Consider the following 14,139-nt stretch of genomic DNA (forward strand, 5'->3'; position numbering starts at 1 on the left):
CAACTCCAGATTAATGCCCATAATTTTGGAATGAGATGTTCGACGAGCAAGTGTCCACATACTTTAGGTCATATTATGTATTTTGCTCTTTCACACTGAGGCTTGGTGATTATCGAGGCTGGGAGTGTTGGAAAGATTTTTCAAATACTGAGGAACTAATCATTTGCTGCAGTTGATGAATAGAAAAACAGGCTTTGTTGATTTACTGTGTGAGGTGAAGAAAACATTTCTGAGAAACTCAGTTTATTAGTGGTGGACGTGGTGAGTTATGACAATCAGAAATCAGACATTGCCAAATGGGCACTTTCCTACTTTTGCATGCAGGCTATCAAGTAGGCCTACTTCTGTGTATGCTCAGGCGTACATGCTCCCTCAAGTTATCTGGAAAGAGAAACCAGACGCATGGAGAACTCCAAACAAAATACAATGACAAAAATGACAAAACTCGTAATGGTTTCTCACAAGTGTTGCAGGTTGTGAACTCAGCAAACAACGTTTCCAGTCCGAGAATGAGAACAGTAGGCCTAAATACACCATTAACAGAAATTAATATAACCAAATGATGGGGGATTAAAGGTACATGTACTAGGTTTTCTGGTGACAGGTAATTTATTTATTTAAAAAAAAAATACACATAAAGGGCAAACAATTCACACAAAGAAACAATGAATGGCAAGAATTGGCAGGAGACAACTGAACACCTTCTGGAGATCTGAGTGGATGCATTCTGGAGAGCTTGGCATGCATTCTGGAGAGCTGAGTGCATGCATTCTGGAGAGCTGAGTGCATGCATTCTGGAGAGCTGAGTGCATGCATTCTGAAGAGCTGAGTGCTTGCATTCTGGAGAGCGTAGTGCATGCATTCTGGAGAGCTGAGTGCATGCATTCTGGAGAGCTGAGTGCATGCATTCTGAAGAGCTGAGTGCTTGCATTCTGGAGAGCGTAGTGCATGCATTCTGGAGAGCTGAGTGCATGCATTCTGGAGAGCTGAGAGCATGCATTCTGGAGAGCTGAGTGCATGCATTCTGGAGAGCTGAGTGCATGCATTCTGGAGAGCTGAGAGCATGCATTCTGGAGAAAGACACTCCTCCCCTTCTTCTTGTCTCAACATTTTAAATTATACTAAACACATTATCTTCACACATATTTTAGATGCTATTCACTAACAGCACAGCTAGACCTACTGCCATGCGCACTACCCAAATTGTGGGTTTACCAAAAAGGACTACACACTTGTGATAATTAAAATAAAATAAAAAGCTAATGATCCTCTGTGTCTAAGTTATGCTCCCTGGTGTAGTATTTTGAATGATTTTATTTAGACAGTAGTAATTATATAATGTTGGCAACATCAATTTACTTTCGGGGAAACTATCATCCTAACAGTGCACTGTGCACCCGCCCACTTTCCTTTACCAATTCGTTAGAGGCTGAAACCAGGGTTCTGTATATAATGACGAGATGCTAATGTCTCTGCCGTAACAATGGGAGTCTTTGTCCAAAAGGCTGGAAGGCAGGTGACAAGTTTAGGTCTGCATATTATGCCCATAGAAACGCATTGGGCTTATTCTGTACAGATTTTGGCGAGAGTGAGCCCTCTCGCTTCCTCTATGCTGAAACTGTCATTGGAGAAAGCATCCGGGCGAGCGAAACAGCGTCCCTCTGTAGTCCATGTATCTGTTGCCATATGTCGTCTCATTCGGAAATGACCTTCATATTTCTATTGCGCAATCTGTACACTTCAATTTTGCAGATTGAATAGAGCCTCAAGTCATCTGTAGTGTTTCAGTTAATTTCCTGCTCCTGACAGGTCCTGCATTATGTGCCAGCACAATATACATGTACTGTATGTGTAAAGTAGGCTGCTTCTGTCCCCGTTATAAGGCGACTTGAAGCTCCATAGGTTACCATTCAATTAGGCTTCGGGGGAAAACTGCTCCATCTGACAGCGTTCCATGTGGGATTAATTTAGTCATGGGTAACTGCATACCTGGAGTGAGTCTGAAAAGCTTCAATTCTTGTTAATCTAACTGCACTGTCCAATTTACAGTAGCTATTACAGTGAATGAATACCATGCTATTGTTTGAGGAGAGTGCACAATTATAAAATGTATTAATAAACCAATTAGGCACATCTGGGCAGTATTGATACAATGTTTTGAACAGATATACAATGGTTCATTGGATCAGTCTAAAACTTTTCATATATACTGCTAGTGGGCAAAATCTAAATTGCGCCTGGGCTAGAATAATACATTATGGCCTTTCTCTTGCATTTCAAAGATGATGGTACAAAAAAACACATGTTTTTTTCTTAATATTAACTTTTACCAGATTTAATATGTTATATTCTCCTACATTTATTTCACATTTCCACAAACTTCAAAGTGTTTCCTTTCAAATGGTATCAGGAATATGCAAATCCTTGTATCAGGTCCCGAGTTACAGGCAGTTAGATTTGGGTATGTCATTTTAGGCAAAAAAAAAAAAAAGAGTTGGGTCCTTAAAAGTTTTTTAAGTTGGTCCACTCTGGACTCCAAAGGCAACAAGCCCATCTCCCGGAAGTGCTGTAACCCAATGTGTGTCCTAGGGGGGACATTCAGCATATACAGTACCTGATAACATTATTTTGCATGACCTGCATTCTCTTTTTCAGCTTTTTTGATAGCCCACTATACCAAGCAGAGCAGGATTTATCAAAATTACACTGAATCAAGGTTGAGACAAGCAGTTTCTTAACTTTGATGTTAAATTATCTAGTGCTACGATATAAAAATGTAGATTTGTTTGCCATTTTAGAAATAATTTTTAGCAGCAATCAGGTCTCCAGAAAGGGATTGATCTAGGGACACACCAAGATAAGATACACTTCTTTTATATTCAATCTCCTTGCCTGCACAGTTTACCTTTATCTTGTCAGCCCTAAGCAATCTATGTTTTTTTCCAAACAAAATCGATTAAGTTTTTCCCAAATGTAGTGACAATTTGTTGTCAGTCAACCAATCTCTAAAAAAAATGCAATTCCTTACTCAGGGTCTCCTCTAGTCAATATAACTATTTGTTCAGCACTTTTGAAATGTACAGCAACAGAACATGGGCCGTTCTTACAGTATTCTCCCTGTACACCAAACCAGAACTTTAAGATAAATAAAGGGGGCATATAAGCGGACAATGAAAGCTCTTACAATATTTGATGATTACATTTATCTAAAACAGGCTATAGACTACATGTGCACTACCAAGTCAGAACAGGACTAGGGAAATGGACCAAATTATTAGGGTGAGGCACATGGGCTAATAACAGCTTACTACACAACATACACTTGGTATTACTTTCAAGCTACAGTATGCATATATCCTTGGCATATTACATCATTTATGTAAGACATTTGGATTCCCCCTGTGCTGTGTTCGTTTGAACAGGAAGGTGATGCAAACTTTGTCATCCAAGTCTGGCATTCTCTAGATTTATGGTGCTTTCAAGACAACTGGGAACTCAATAAAAAAACAAAGTTGAATCATAATGTCATGGATCTTCAGGTCAGAGCTCTAGAAAGAGGTCAGAGGTTTTTTTTTTTTTTTACACCCTTTTCTCCCCAATTTCGTGGTATCCAATTGGTAGTTACAGCCTTGTCTCATCGCTGCACTCCCGTACGGACTCGGGAGAAGGTCAAGAGTCATGCTTCCTCCGAAACACAACCCAACCAAGACGCACTGCTTCATGACAATGCCCACTTAACCTGGAAGCCAGCCGCTCCAATGTGTGAGAGGAAACACCATGCACTTGTCGACCATGTCAGCGTGCACTACGCCCGGCCCGCCACAGGAGTCACCAAAACCTCCCCTAACCTGGACGATGCTGGGCCAATTGTGCTCTGCCCCATGGGTCTCCTGGTCTCGGCCGGCTGTGACAAAGCCTGGACTCGGATCCAGAATCTCTGGCGGCACAGCTAGCACTGCGGTGCCTTAGACCACTACGCCACTCGGGAGGCGAGGTCAGAGTTGCCGAGTTGGAATTCTGAGTTGGATGACCGTTCAAAACGTATTTTCCTCAGTCAGAGGTCGTTTTTTTCCAAGTTCCCATTTGTCTTGGACTCACTGGAGTTTGAGATTTACCCAGTTCCCAGTTGTTTTGAATGAGGCTGCCCCACCACCACAGAAAGCACCGGGTTAGGCTGAAACGCCAACATTTTGGAGCTGCCTTACTCTTTGTTTGCTGCATTTTTAACTCAATGATTTTAAAAAAGTATATTCTGCCCTTGAGTTGCGTTCCCATGCAAAACTAGACAGATAGCTAACAACTAAGTCTTCAATAAAACTCCCAAGGCGTGACTTTTCTTGAATGAATATATTGAAAACGTTTATGTTGTGAAACTGCAAAATACAGAAAATAATATACTTTAGTATTCAATTCACACCGAAACACTGTAGCTGTACATTATACATTTGAAGTTGCATAAATACAAAGCACGCGCTAAGGTACCATGCATCTGGCATGATGCCAAACCATATAGCTAATTGTTACTCATATGGTAATTGGCTCCTTTCATTACTCTAATAATGTACAACCATTTATGTAGAATAACAAAGCACATTACACTAGGAACAGTAACAAAACTACAGTATTGTATATTTTACAATTCGTTTGCATGACGCACGAGCAAAGTAATACAGCTAACGACATACATGAAAGGCATTGCAATTTGTGAGTAAATGCAACCAACATTGATATGTAAGCAAATCTATCAATAACAAGATTATAATCATTAACTAAATGCTTGAATCGAATTTACAAACAAATATTTTCCAAGGCTGAAGCGTGACAAGAAATAACTACATTGAAAGACCTGCACCGTAGCGTTGTTTGTAGCTGCTTCTATGCGTGCAGAACAAATTCTCTACTTCCTGTTTGCGTAGTCTTTCTAAGTACCAGAAACATCCACTAGGGGGCAAATAACACCATTGAACACAATGAAAATCCAATTGAACCATTGTAATAAAATAATCTGTTACCATTCTAACAGGATGGCAGCACAAAGTACATTGTTTACAAACTGATATGTGACACATATTAATGTCAAAATAACATGCAATACATGTAATATATATATATATATATATATATATATATATATATATATATGTGTGTGTGTATATATATATATATATATATATATATATATGTGTATATATATATTTATATTATTATATTTTATTTTTTTTGCCCCACCTGCCCTGCAGTGGTCACTGCTGCCACGTTAATTCTCATAACCTGCTATGTTAGTTCTCCTAACCGCCCGCATGAATTATCCTAACCGGTTTAACTAAAACACTACAAGGAAGCCGCAAGCAGCCACACAAAACTGTCTTGAGTGGCAACCAATCTGCCCAATTAGCTGTTATGTTTCCATACACCCACTTATGTTGATCCTCCCACTTATTTCGCACGCCCACTTTCAGACACCCATGCTGGATTGATCTGGCGGGGAAAGATGGTCCTCTCTAACCGGGAATTGTCATTTAATGAATGGTTTCATTCGTTTAATGGCATGACTTGGAAGTGGCCAGTATGAAAACAGCAGGTCAGTCCGATTCAGAAAGATCTGTGAGATAACGCCCACAAATAACTCTGTGAGACGTACGCAGGTTTATGGTGATTACCTCAAAACTGTCAATCCAATTCACGAAAGATAGAAATAGCACAGAGAAGAAAAGAAACGTGCCCGCGGTTAATGAATGTATATAAAGAGCATCCCAGTTTCCCTGTTTGCCTACTCAACCTAAACATTTCAAGTCATTAGAACTGTGCGCTTGTCACAGTAAACTACAGCCAGGCACTTATTCAAAATATGGATGTATTTTTCGAAAGTAATATTACCCAAATTAGGTGTTCCAACCCGATACATATTTTAATATACTATAACACATTAGAGAAAACTGTGAGTGATATACATTTCCAATGCGATGAATAAAGGCGTTTTCTCCTGTGCACGAGCTCAAGATAAAAGCCTGTAGGGGTGATCGAGCCCATCACCCCTGATATGAATTCTCCAGAGATGATGAGCAGACTCCCCCGCCTTGAGCAATTTGCGTCTTTCTGGAATGCTGGCGCGCGTGTCAGCTGTGAGCCAATCCGTGGCCCCAAACGTCACTATGTGGGTCTCATGGTCTGTGTTTAAAACGGAGAAATGCTCTGATGCACCGCATTCTCTAACACTTTGAGCCTCGAGTTTATTCCTCTGTCATTGGTGACAGCGCGCAATGACGATGCACCGCTAGGGGACCACAGTTTACGCACTGACACCTTCAGGTGGACACCGACTGTGGAGAGCATCTGTACCCTGGTAAGGCGATGGAGAACTCAAGCGTGGTGGTCACTGATGTTCCAACTGCTGGCCTAACAGAATTCCTCAACTTCACCATGAATGACACCATCTCCCGACTCTACGAAGGGTTCACAGATGAGCTCGCCATGACAGAATTACGCGTAACGAACGACCCGGTATCTCTGAAAGTCAACACTCTAAGGACTGCGTTTGCTGCTGGGCTTCGGGCTAAGCTGCCACCGACGGAACCTGCTCACTTGGTGGTTGCTTTTTGGGATTCCCCGCTAAGTCACGGAATCAATGTGTTTGTAGGGATTGTCTTGTGCTTCACCATGCTGGGCCTAGGGTGTACGGTAGATGTGAGTCAGCTTGGGGAACATATCCGCAGACCCATCGGGGTTCTGCTGGCGCTAGTGTGCCAGTTTGTTATCATGCCCCTGGTCGCCTTCCTGCTTGCTTTGGCATTCTCTCTCGACGATGTGGCGGCTATGGCCGTGCTACTGTGTGGCTGCTGTCCAGGAGGAAACCTATCCAACATCATGTCGTTATTAGTGAACGGGGAGATGAATCTGAGGTAACTAAAGGAACGAATACAACTATCTCCCACCTTTCCAAGTGGACTATAAAACGCAAATAAAATGATCTCAATGTATAGCCTACTTGGATGAATGGAAAACTAAACCTATATTAATTGATACATTGTCTGTTATTGCACTTTATTCACGATGCCTATAACTCGAAGTTTAGGCACACGTAGGCTATTACTTGGATTTTACGCATATTGGTAGAATTTTACGCATGATAATTAAAATTGAATTTTACGCACAGTCGTATCTCCAGCATAGCATACTGTTGGGACTTGTGGTCCAGATTTTCAAAAAAGTTGGATTTGAACACATCTTAATTTATTAAATAGAACATGATGCCATTATTTGAGGACCCATCACTTAATATTCGTCCACCATTCTAAAAAGTAATATTAATGTACTGGTCACTCTGCTTTTGGGGACTCGAATAAAGTTAATGTGATGGTGTGATTCACTTTTGTCTTTCTCTTTTCAGCATCATCATGACCATTTCCTCCACGGTCCTAGCGCTGGTTCTGATGCCTCTATGTCTGTGGATATATAGCCGCGCCTGGATCAACACCCCGGTGGTCAACCTGATGCCGTTCGGCGCGATCATCCTCACCCTCTGTAGCACTCTCATCCCAATTGGCCTGGGGGTCGTGCTCCGGTACCGTTACAACCGGGCGGCGGACATCGTTTTAAAGGTATACAGGGCAGCCTCAAATAACGGTCCGGTATAGAGGAAGGTTTGGAGATGGGTTGACTGGTTCATTGTGAGATTGAGAGCACTTGGCACATATTTTAGACAGACAGTGAAAAGCTGGTTTGTTATATTCCTTTGCCCTTTTCCTTTCTATAGTTTAGTTTAGAAATATGATATTACACGAAATTCATCAATAAAATGTATTAGACCTAGGTACTATATAAAGAATACAAATGTAAGATTACCTCAATTACTTCCTGATTCTAAGTGTCACATTAAGAATGACATACAAGACTAAAATAGTACATTTTATGATTAAACAGGGTAGTTTTGCTAGTAAAATAAATCAACATTTTTGTAAAAGTCAATTGTGGATCTTTTGACTTTATAATCACTAGTGTGACATTGTACCCATTGAGTCATTTTTCTATGTCTAGCTTTTAGTGCCGACAAAGCCTGCTCACATTGCACAGTGACATCAGATGCAGAGTACTGTCAGGGAGAGCCCCTCTGCCCCTCCCTTTCACATTAATGTATCTAAAGGCAGCTCAGACAGGAGAGGGAGGGGCACGAAATGTGTGACAGAGTCATAGAACTGGATGATAGATACACAGAGGGGAAAGGATGCAAGAAACAACATCGATTCAAGTGGACCTTGCTCACTTGTAGCTTTCCCTTGCTCCTTAATAATACTGGTTCTGTTTGAATATCCTGAAAATGCGTCCATTGTTTCTTCCCTCTACCCTTCTAAAACAACCTGGATGTAGAGAATGTCGATGTCATAAAACCTGTGTTGATTCCGTGCTGTTTGTTTCCCCAGTTGTCTCTGTGGTCTCTGCTGGTGACCCTGGTGATGCTGTTCATCATGACGGGGGCCATGTTGGGGCCAGAGCTGCTGGCCACCATCCCTCCGTCTGTCTACGTGGTAGCTGTCCTGATGCCTGCCTGTGGCTACGCTGCAGGCTACGGCCTGGCCACCCTCTTTGATCTCCCGCCCAACATCCGCAGGACCGTGTCCCTGGAGACCGGGTGCCAGAACGTGCAGCTCTGCACAGCCATCCTGAAGATGGCCTTCCCACCACAGCTGATGGGGGGCATGTATATGTTCCCTCTGCTCTACGCCCTCTTCCAGGCCGCCGAGGCCGGCATCATCATCCTGGCCTACCGGATGTACAGGAAAGAGGTTCTACACAAACCAGACACAATCCCACCAGGGGACAACAGAGATATTGGATATAATAGGTTTGAAGACGAGGATATGGGTTTTGACACTTCTTACGGGGCGGTCACCACGAGTGACCCAAATCTCATCATGCTGGAGCCTTGTCCGGACTCTACTCCTGTTTAGTGGGCATGAGACGACGACGGCCCACCATGGGCGGAGTGGCGCATAAAGACGTTCAGGTCCGCTCATGACGTCACTATCAAAAAAAATCCCGCAGGGCAGAAACTCTATGGGTGTGTCTCATGACAGGACAGAAGACTGCAACTATTTATGAAGTGAGAGAATGATCCAAAATATATGTGAAGCAATTGATAAGACCATAAAAACAATTATGAACAGGTTCATAGAAGTAAAAAAACATATCTGAGCTTACTTCAACATCTTGTGTATGAATCAAAATGGCTGTGAAAATGGATTTCATAAAATATATTCATCCACTCTCGCATCACTGATGCAGGACAACAGCGGTTTACCAAATGTATCATCTCACTTGCTTGTAAAGTCAAACATGATCATGAGCTACATAGCTAACATTGTCAATGATTGTTTTGCATTCAAAGCAAGTATTCAAGTCGAAGGGTACATGTTTTGGTGCCTATAGTTTCAGTTCAAGAAGAAAAATCATGCAGTACAATTCTTCAACAAAACCTAACTACTCCATATCACCATATATGTACGATGACAACCCGTCTGTAAAATATACAATTGTGTATATGTTTATCAATGTATATTAAAATATATATGATATAGGAAAAATAAAATATCTACTGACACTTCTGCATTCTGTAATCTTGCGGAGTTCCGTTATATTTGCGGATTGGTCTTGGAGGCCAATTTAGGAGGACTGCCACACCTGCGTACAATTAATGAAATCGTGTCTCGTCAATCTATTTAAATCGGTAAACCAAATAACCCAAGTTGGCTGAGAAAAAATGGCTACATATGTAGACGAGTCGATCGACAGTTATTTCTATTCATCTTACAACCCTTATTCTGGCAGGTATCCCAAACCAAAAGGTGCGGGCTGGAGAAACAATTATTTGTCCAACTATGTGGCTACTGAGGACTATTTTGATAACCACCAGCGCGCGCAACTTAAATCCATCCTGTCTCAAATAAACCCCAATCTTACACCGAGGCTACGGAAAGCAAATACCAAAGATGTCGCTGTGCAGGTCAACCCGAAGAAGGATGTCTCCGTGCAGTGCTCCCTCGGCCCAAGGACTCTCATGACCGGAAAGCGAGACGCTTTGCGCAAGAGGAAACAGGAGGCCCAGGCACCCGGTAGCCCTGCGGGTAGTCCAGGCAGCTCGGTGGGAGGCGTGCTCTACCCTCGCACACTGGCTGTCTACTCGCCTGTAGCTTCTAGGAGACTTGCATATTTTCTAGAAGACGACAAAGGGGGACCGAGTGAAGCACAAACCGGTGACCCACCTGAAACCGTGAAGGCCGGGAAAAAGAATAAAGGCGAGAAGTCTGCGGAGGACAGAACAGAAAAGGCAAAGGACGAAAAGACTGGGCCAGGTAAAAAAACTAGTAAGAAGACTGACCGGTCAGTTACGACCGAGGATGTCAAAGCCGATCAGGATGGATCGGAAGTCAAGACCCGCGTGAGGTTTCAGGTGAGCCCCAAACGCTGACAGTAGTTTAGTCGGCCAGTCTGAAAGACTCAAAATAAACATTTGACATGTGAGTAATTGTAAAGGTGGCTGTGTAGTGGCCGTCTAGACCAAGATGCTCTATGTAATTCGCATTCTGACTAGACTCGATGCCTTCCTAGTTTCTGGAGCAGAAGTATGGGTACTATCACTGCAGAGACTGCAACCTGCGTTGGGAGAGCGCATATGTTTGGTGCGTCCAAGGAACGAGCAAGGTATAGTAAACTGGTCCATTCAATCCCTGGCCTATGACTACTGCTGCTACTCTGGTAGTGCCTCTTATCAAGTGCTGTCTCCGTTTCAGGTCTACTTCAAGCAGTTCTGTAGAACGTGCCAGAAGTCCTTCAATCCTTACCGGGTCGAGGACATCACCTGCCAGGTTAAGGATCTAGGCTTCTGTACTATACGTTGTTAAACTGACAAATCATGACTTGACACTAAACTTGGGTCCTCCACTTAACCATGTCCTCTGTCTCCACAGACTTGCAACAAGTCACGCTGCGTGTGCGAAGTGACCCCTCGCCACATTGACCCCAAACGCCCCCACAGACAGGATCTGTGTGGCAGGTGTAAGGGCAAGCGGCTCTCCTGTGACCGCACCTTCAGTTTCAAGTACATCATCTAGCAGGAACCTGCACATGAACTGTCACATCTAAGTCCTGCAGCCCAGAGAAGCCCCTGTGCACATTTAAAGAGGCTCTGGGCTGGAGGAGAATACTTTTGGATTTCATTATTTTCTGTTATGCCTTTATTTTCATTATGATAGCAGGAAAACACTTCTGAATGTGAAATAAAGTGGCAATACTCAGCAGTCTACATTCTCTGGCATTTATCTCTCCCTGTCTAGCATGGCTTGTCAGTGGTTCAGATGCTAATCACTATGCACATGACCTGTTACTGAGGACAGCCTGACTAGCCAGCCATTGAGTGAGGTTACTGGAGCTCAATGCAGATGTAATTTTGCTAGGACTGTCTGGTTTGATTTTTCAATGGGCCTTTAAATAACAATAGTCTGAAACATTCAATCAAGTTTTTATTTATCCAGAGAGAAGGCTTGGTATGTGAGATGACAAAAAAAGTATATTGGTAATGCATCCCTACAATTTTCCAGGAAAATCTGTTAAATTAAGATCAGCATTCAAATGCAACAGACAAGTTCTGTGAGGAATGAGTACAGTGATCGTTTACAATGTGCCATGACAAGTTTCCTGCAACACTGACATCAAGCAGTGCCTTTTCAGAAGCATAAGCAGAGCCTTAATGGCAGCAGTTTCCCCTCAGAACACAGGGCTGTGGCACACCATCAGTGCAGCTGTCTGCAGCCAACATGGATAAACACAGGCCTCAGTTTCCCCTCATGTCTTTTTAGAGGAGCCTGTTCCAGGGCCAACATGGAGATCACAGTGGAGAGAAGGAATGCATAGGACTGGGCTTGGTTGGGCTGTGGCAGTCCAACAGGAAGCAGAATCTATGCTAGCTAGCGCCTTTAAACAGTTCCAATTTACTGACCCGCAGGCCAACCTTGGGGAAATGTTAAAGTTGGTGTGACAGGATTATAATAGTGGAGTGGGTCATTAGTGACTATCAGCTATCTTTCTCACATCAGCTTCATACATCCTAACAGTGCAACAAAAGTACAAGGGGAAAATAATGGTTTTACATTTTCTAAAATATATACAGAGTAAAATAAGTTAATGTTTACATAATGAGTTGTAGCCAGTCTGCACTTCTGTGCAATTATATGCATTTGTGTATACAAGAATATATACCACACAGCCTAAAGTCTCTACAGGCAGCTACTTATTTGGTTACAGAGTGAGTTTCATTAGAAGACCTGCTGAAGATGATGCTAGTCTCCAACGCAGGTGAATAAACAGATCAATTTATATTTTTCCAGTCCCTAAGGGAAGGGAGACATAGCTCCCCTAGGATTACAATTACATGTTAAATACCCTAACATTTACAACCTAGGATGTTAGCTCTAATAAAAAATAGTACATTTCTCAAAAAATATTATTGCAGTGCTTCTCTCTTTCAAGCATGCTTTTGAAAACTGTTTTTGTGTTTGTTTATGAATCTTGACAAGGACTGCCCTGTCCTCTCACAAAGCCATCCGGTTTCCTTCCGGACCGACTCCCAAGGCGCCCATGCTCCAACTTCTCTGCTACAAGAACACCACATCTCCCTGACCGAACCTCAAACCCCAACCAGTCTCCTGACTGGGGCTGAGGAGGCAACTGGCCAATATGGGAGACCCATCAGGTAATTTCCGCCAAAACGCTTCCAGTTTAGCATCATCATCCCCATTGTCTCCTTCCTACTTCTCGCTCCTGGGCCAGTCTTCACCAGTCACATAATACCCCAACTTATTGCAGCTGAATTTGGCAAGGTGGCTTATTCTGGGAAAACAGATACGAGCTTTTAAAGTATTTTATATATGTAATATATATTAATATGAGTCACAGCTATTCCCACACATCCTTTAGCCCTTATTAGGTGGAGTCTCTTCTGTCCTCCCCAAACACACGTCACTGTCTCCCCAGCCTCCAGAGCAGATGGAAGCTGTGAGTGGTACAGGAGAGGTCTACTGCAGTCCAGTCTAGTCTAGACTAGTCCAGTCCAGTCTTTGGGCCTGAAGGCTCACAGTCCAGTGCTGACCAATGTGGTCTGGGGGGCCTGGCAGGTTTGGGCCTGGCTCAGAGCCTCTCTGATCTGCAGGTTGAGCTCCATGAGGCGCCCGCTGGCCTGGGACAGGTCCCTGCTGGGCCCCACCACAGCCAGGCAGCCTGTCTGGCCCAGCGTCTGGTGACGGAAGTAGATGTGCAGGAGTGTCTGGACCGCGTCGTCTGACTCGTTCCCAAAGATGTCGTTAGGCCACAGAGACCTAGTGGAGGAGAGGGAGGAGGAAGAGAGCATCAGGACAGAAGACTAGACACATGCCTGTGTAGTCTATACATCGAGGAATAGGTGTAGGGTAGAAAAGATGTAGTCCTTTGTTTCTTTACCTGAAGGTTTTGACCTGTGTGAGGGCAGAGCCGAAGTCTCTGGCTCTCAGGGTCTCAATCAGTGATTGGATGGCTGTCTCCGTACTGGTCTGGGAAGCATCCGACACGCCCACATCCTCCTGTCCATCAACCCCTGACTCCACCTGCTTCAAACAGCTCTCAAGGATGGCCAGCTCTTCTGACATGTTGGTCACCTTGGAGACACGCAAAAAAGGTCAGATAATCTCACGTGTATTTGGGCACGTGCAAGACTTGTCTAGAAAGTCAATGAAGCAATGTGATTAATTGAAATATCTGACCTCATCTCTCCATGTGAGAAATGATTCACTCTCATTCAGGGGATTTAATGAGATTTATCTCAAGTAAAAAGCCATAAGACAGCAGGGCTAGACAGCAGCAGAACCACTAGATAGGGACTAAGAGAGTGCCTGACTGTCACTATGTCTTAGTGCTTGTATGTCTGGTCGGCAAAATTGTGTGCGAGCGCGTGAGAGAAAGAGCATATACGTGGAGGTATCTTGGATAATGTTTATATCTTTTCTCCGGGGCACATTTGTATATTGTCATCTACAAAAGCGGCTCATGACTTTACAGATCGACTTTTGCCGTTACAGTATCTTTCATTCCAAAAAGCATAAGCTTGCCCATTCACCC

General features: G+C 43.3%; 3 protein-coding genes and 1 long non-coding RNA gene across 53 annotated transcripts in view; 2 read left to right on the forward strand and 2 right to left on the reverse strand.

Annotated features, from left to right (window-relative positions):
• Positions 1-4,332: 4,332 nt before the first annotated feature.
• Positions 4,333-5,015, reverse strand: LOC149983977 (uncharacterized). Its single transcript, XR_016495201.1, has 2 exons — positions 4,793-5,015; positions 4,333-4,373 (listed from the first exon to the last, which is right to left on the reverse strand). It is a non-coding gene; the product is annotated as an uncharacterized LOC149983977 (long non-coding RNA).
• Positions 5,016-6,202: 1,187 nt separating this feature from the next.
• Positions 6,203-9,593, forward strand: LOC110521658 (putative sodium/bile acid cotransporter 4). The gene is made up of 3 exons (XM_021599387.3): positions 6,203-6,899; positions 7,388-7,598; positions 8,418-9,593. Exons 1-3 carry the CDS (start codon positions 6,352-6,354, stop codon positions 8,943-8,945), a joined length of 1,287 nt encoding a protein of 428 aa, XP_021455062.3. The 5' UTR covers positions 6,203-6,351; the 3' UTR covers positions 8,946-9,593.
• A 158-nt stretch (positions 9,594-9,751) lies between these two features.
• On the forward strand, positions 9,752-11,295 carry LOC100136720 (zygote arrest 1). The gene is given in 4 exon segments (NM_001124681.1): positions 9,752-10,444; positions 10,603-10,695; positions 10,785-10,859; positions 10,962-11,295. Coding segments are annotated over 4 exon segments (1,002 nt in total). The 5' UTR covers positions 9,752-9,754; the 3' UTR covers positions 11,106-11,295.
• Positions 11,296-11,500: 205 nt separating this feature from the next.
• The window catches only part of LOC110521657 (protein furry homolog-like), a 94,045-nt gene continuing 91,406 nt past the window's right edge, over positions 11,501-14,139 (reverse strand). For all 50 annotated transcript variants that reach the window (XM_090231818.1, XM_090231815.1, XM_090231817.1 and 47 more), the window contains 2 exons: positions 13,486-13,679; positions 11,501-13,364 (listed from right to left, as the gene is read on the reverse strand). In XM_090231818.1, coding sequence (XP_090087944.1) covers positions 13,121-13,364; positions 13,486-13,679 — 438 coding nt within the window. In that variant the 3' untranslated portion in view covers positions 11,501-13,120. The remainder of the gene's footprint in view (positions 13,365-13,485; positions 13,680-14,139) is intronic.

Source organism: Oncorhynchus mykiss, chromosome 4 (assembly GCF_057628025.1).
Source record: "Oncorhynchus mykiss isolate SJ-2025 chromosome 4, ASM5762802v1, whole genome shotgun sequence".
Lineage (NCBI taxonomy): Eukaryota > Metazoa > Chordata > Actinopteri > Salmoniformes > Salmonidae > Oncorhynchus > Oncorhynchus mykiss.

Excerpts from the sequence above, each read along its gene's own strand:
- LOC110521658 (XM_021599387.3), top strand. The coding sequence starts at position 6,352 with ATGGAGAACTCAAGCGTGGTGGTCACTGATGTTCCAACTGCTGGCCTA. Across the intron at positions 6,900-7,387 it reads AACGGGGAGATGAATCTGAG|CATCATCATGACCATTTCCT; the intron begins GTAACTAAAGGA and ends TTCTCTTTTCAG. Across the intron at positions 7,599-8,417 it reads CGGCGGACATCGTTTTAAAG|TTGTCTCTGTGGTCTCTGCT; the intron begins GTATACAGGGCA and ends TTGTTTCCCCAG.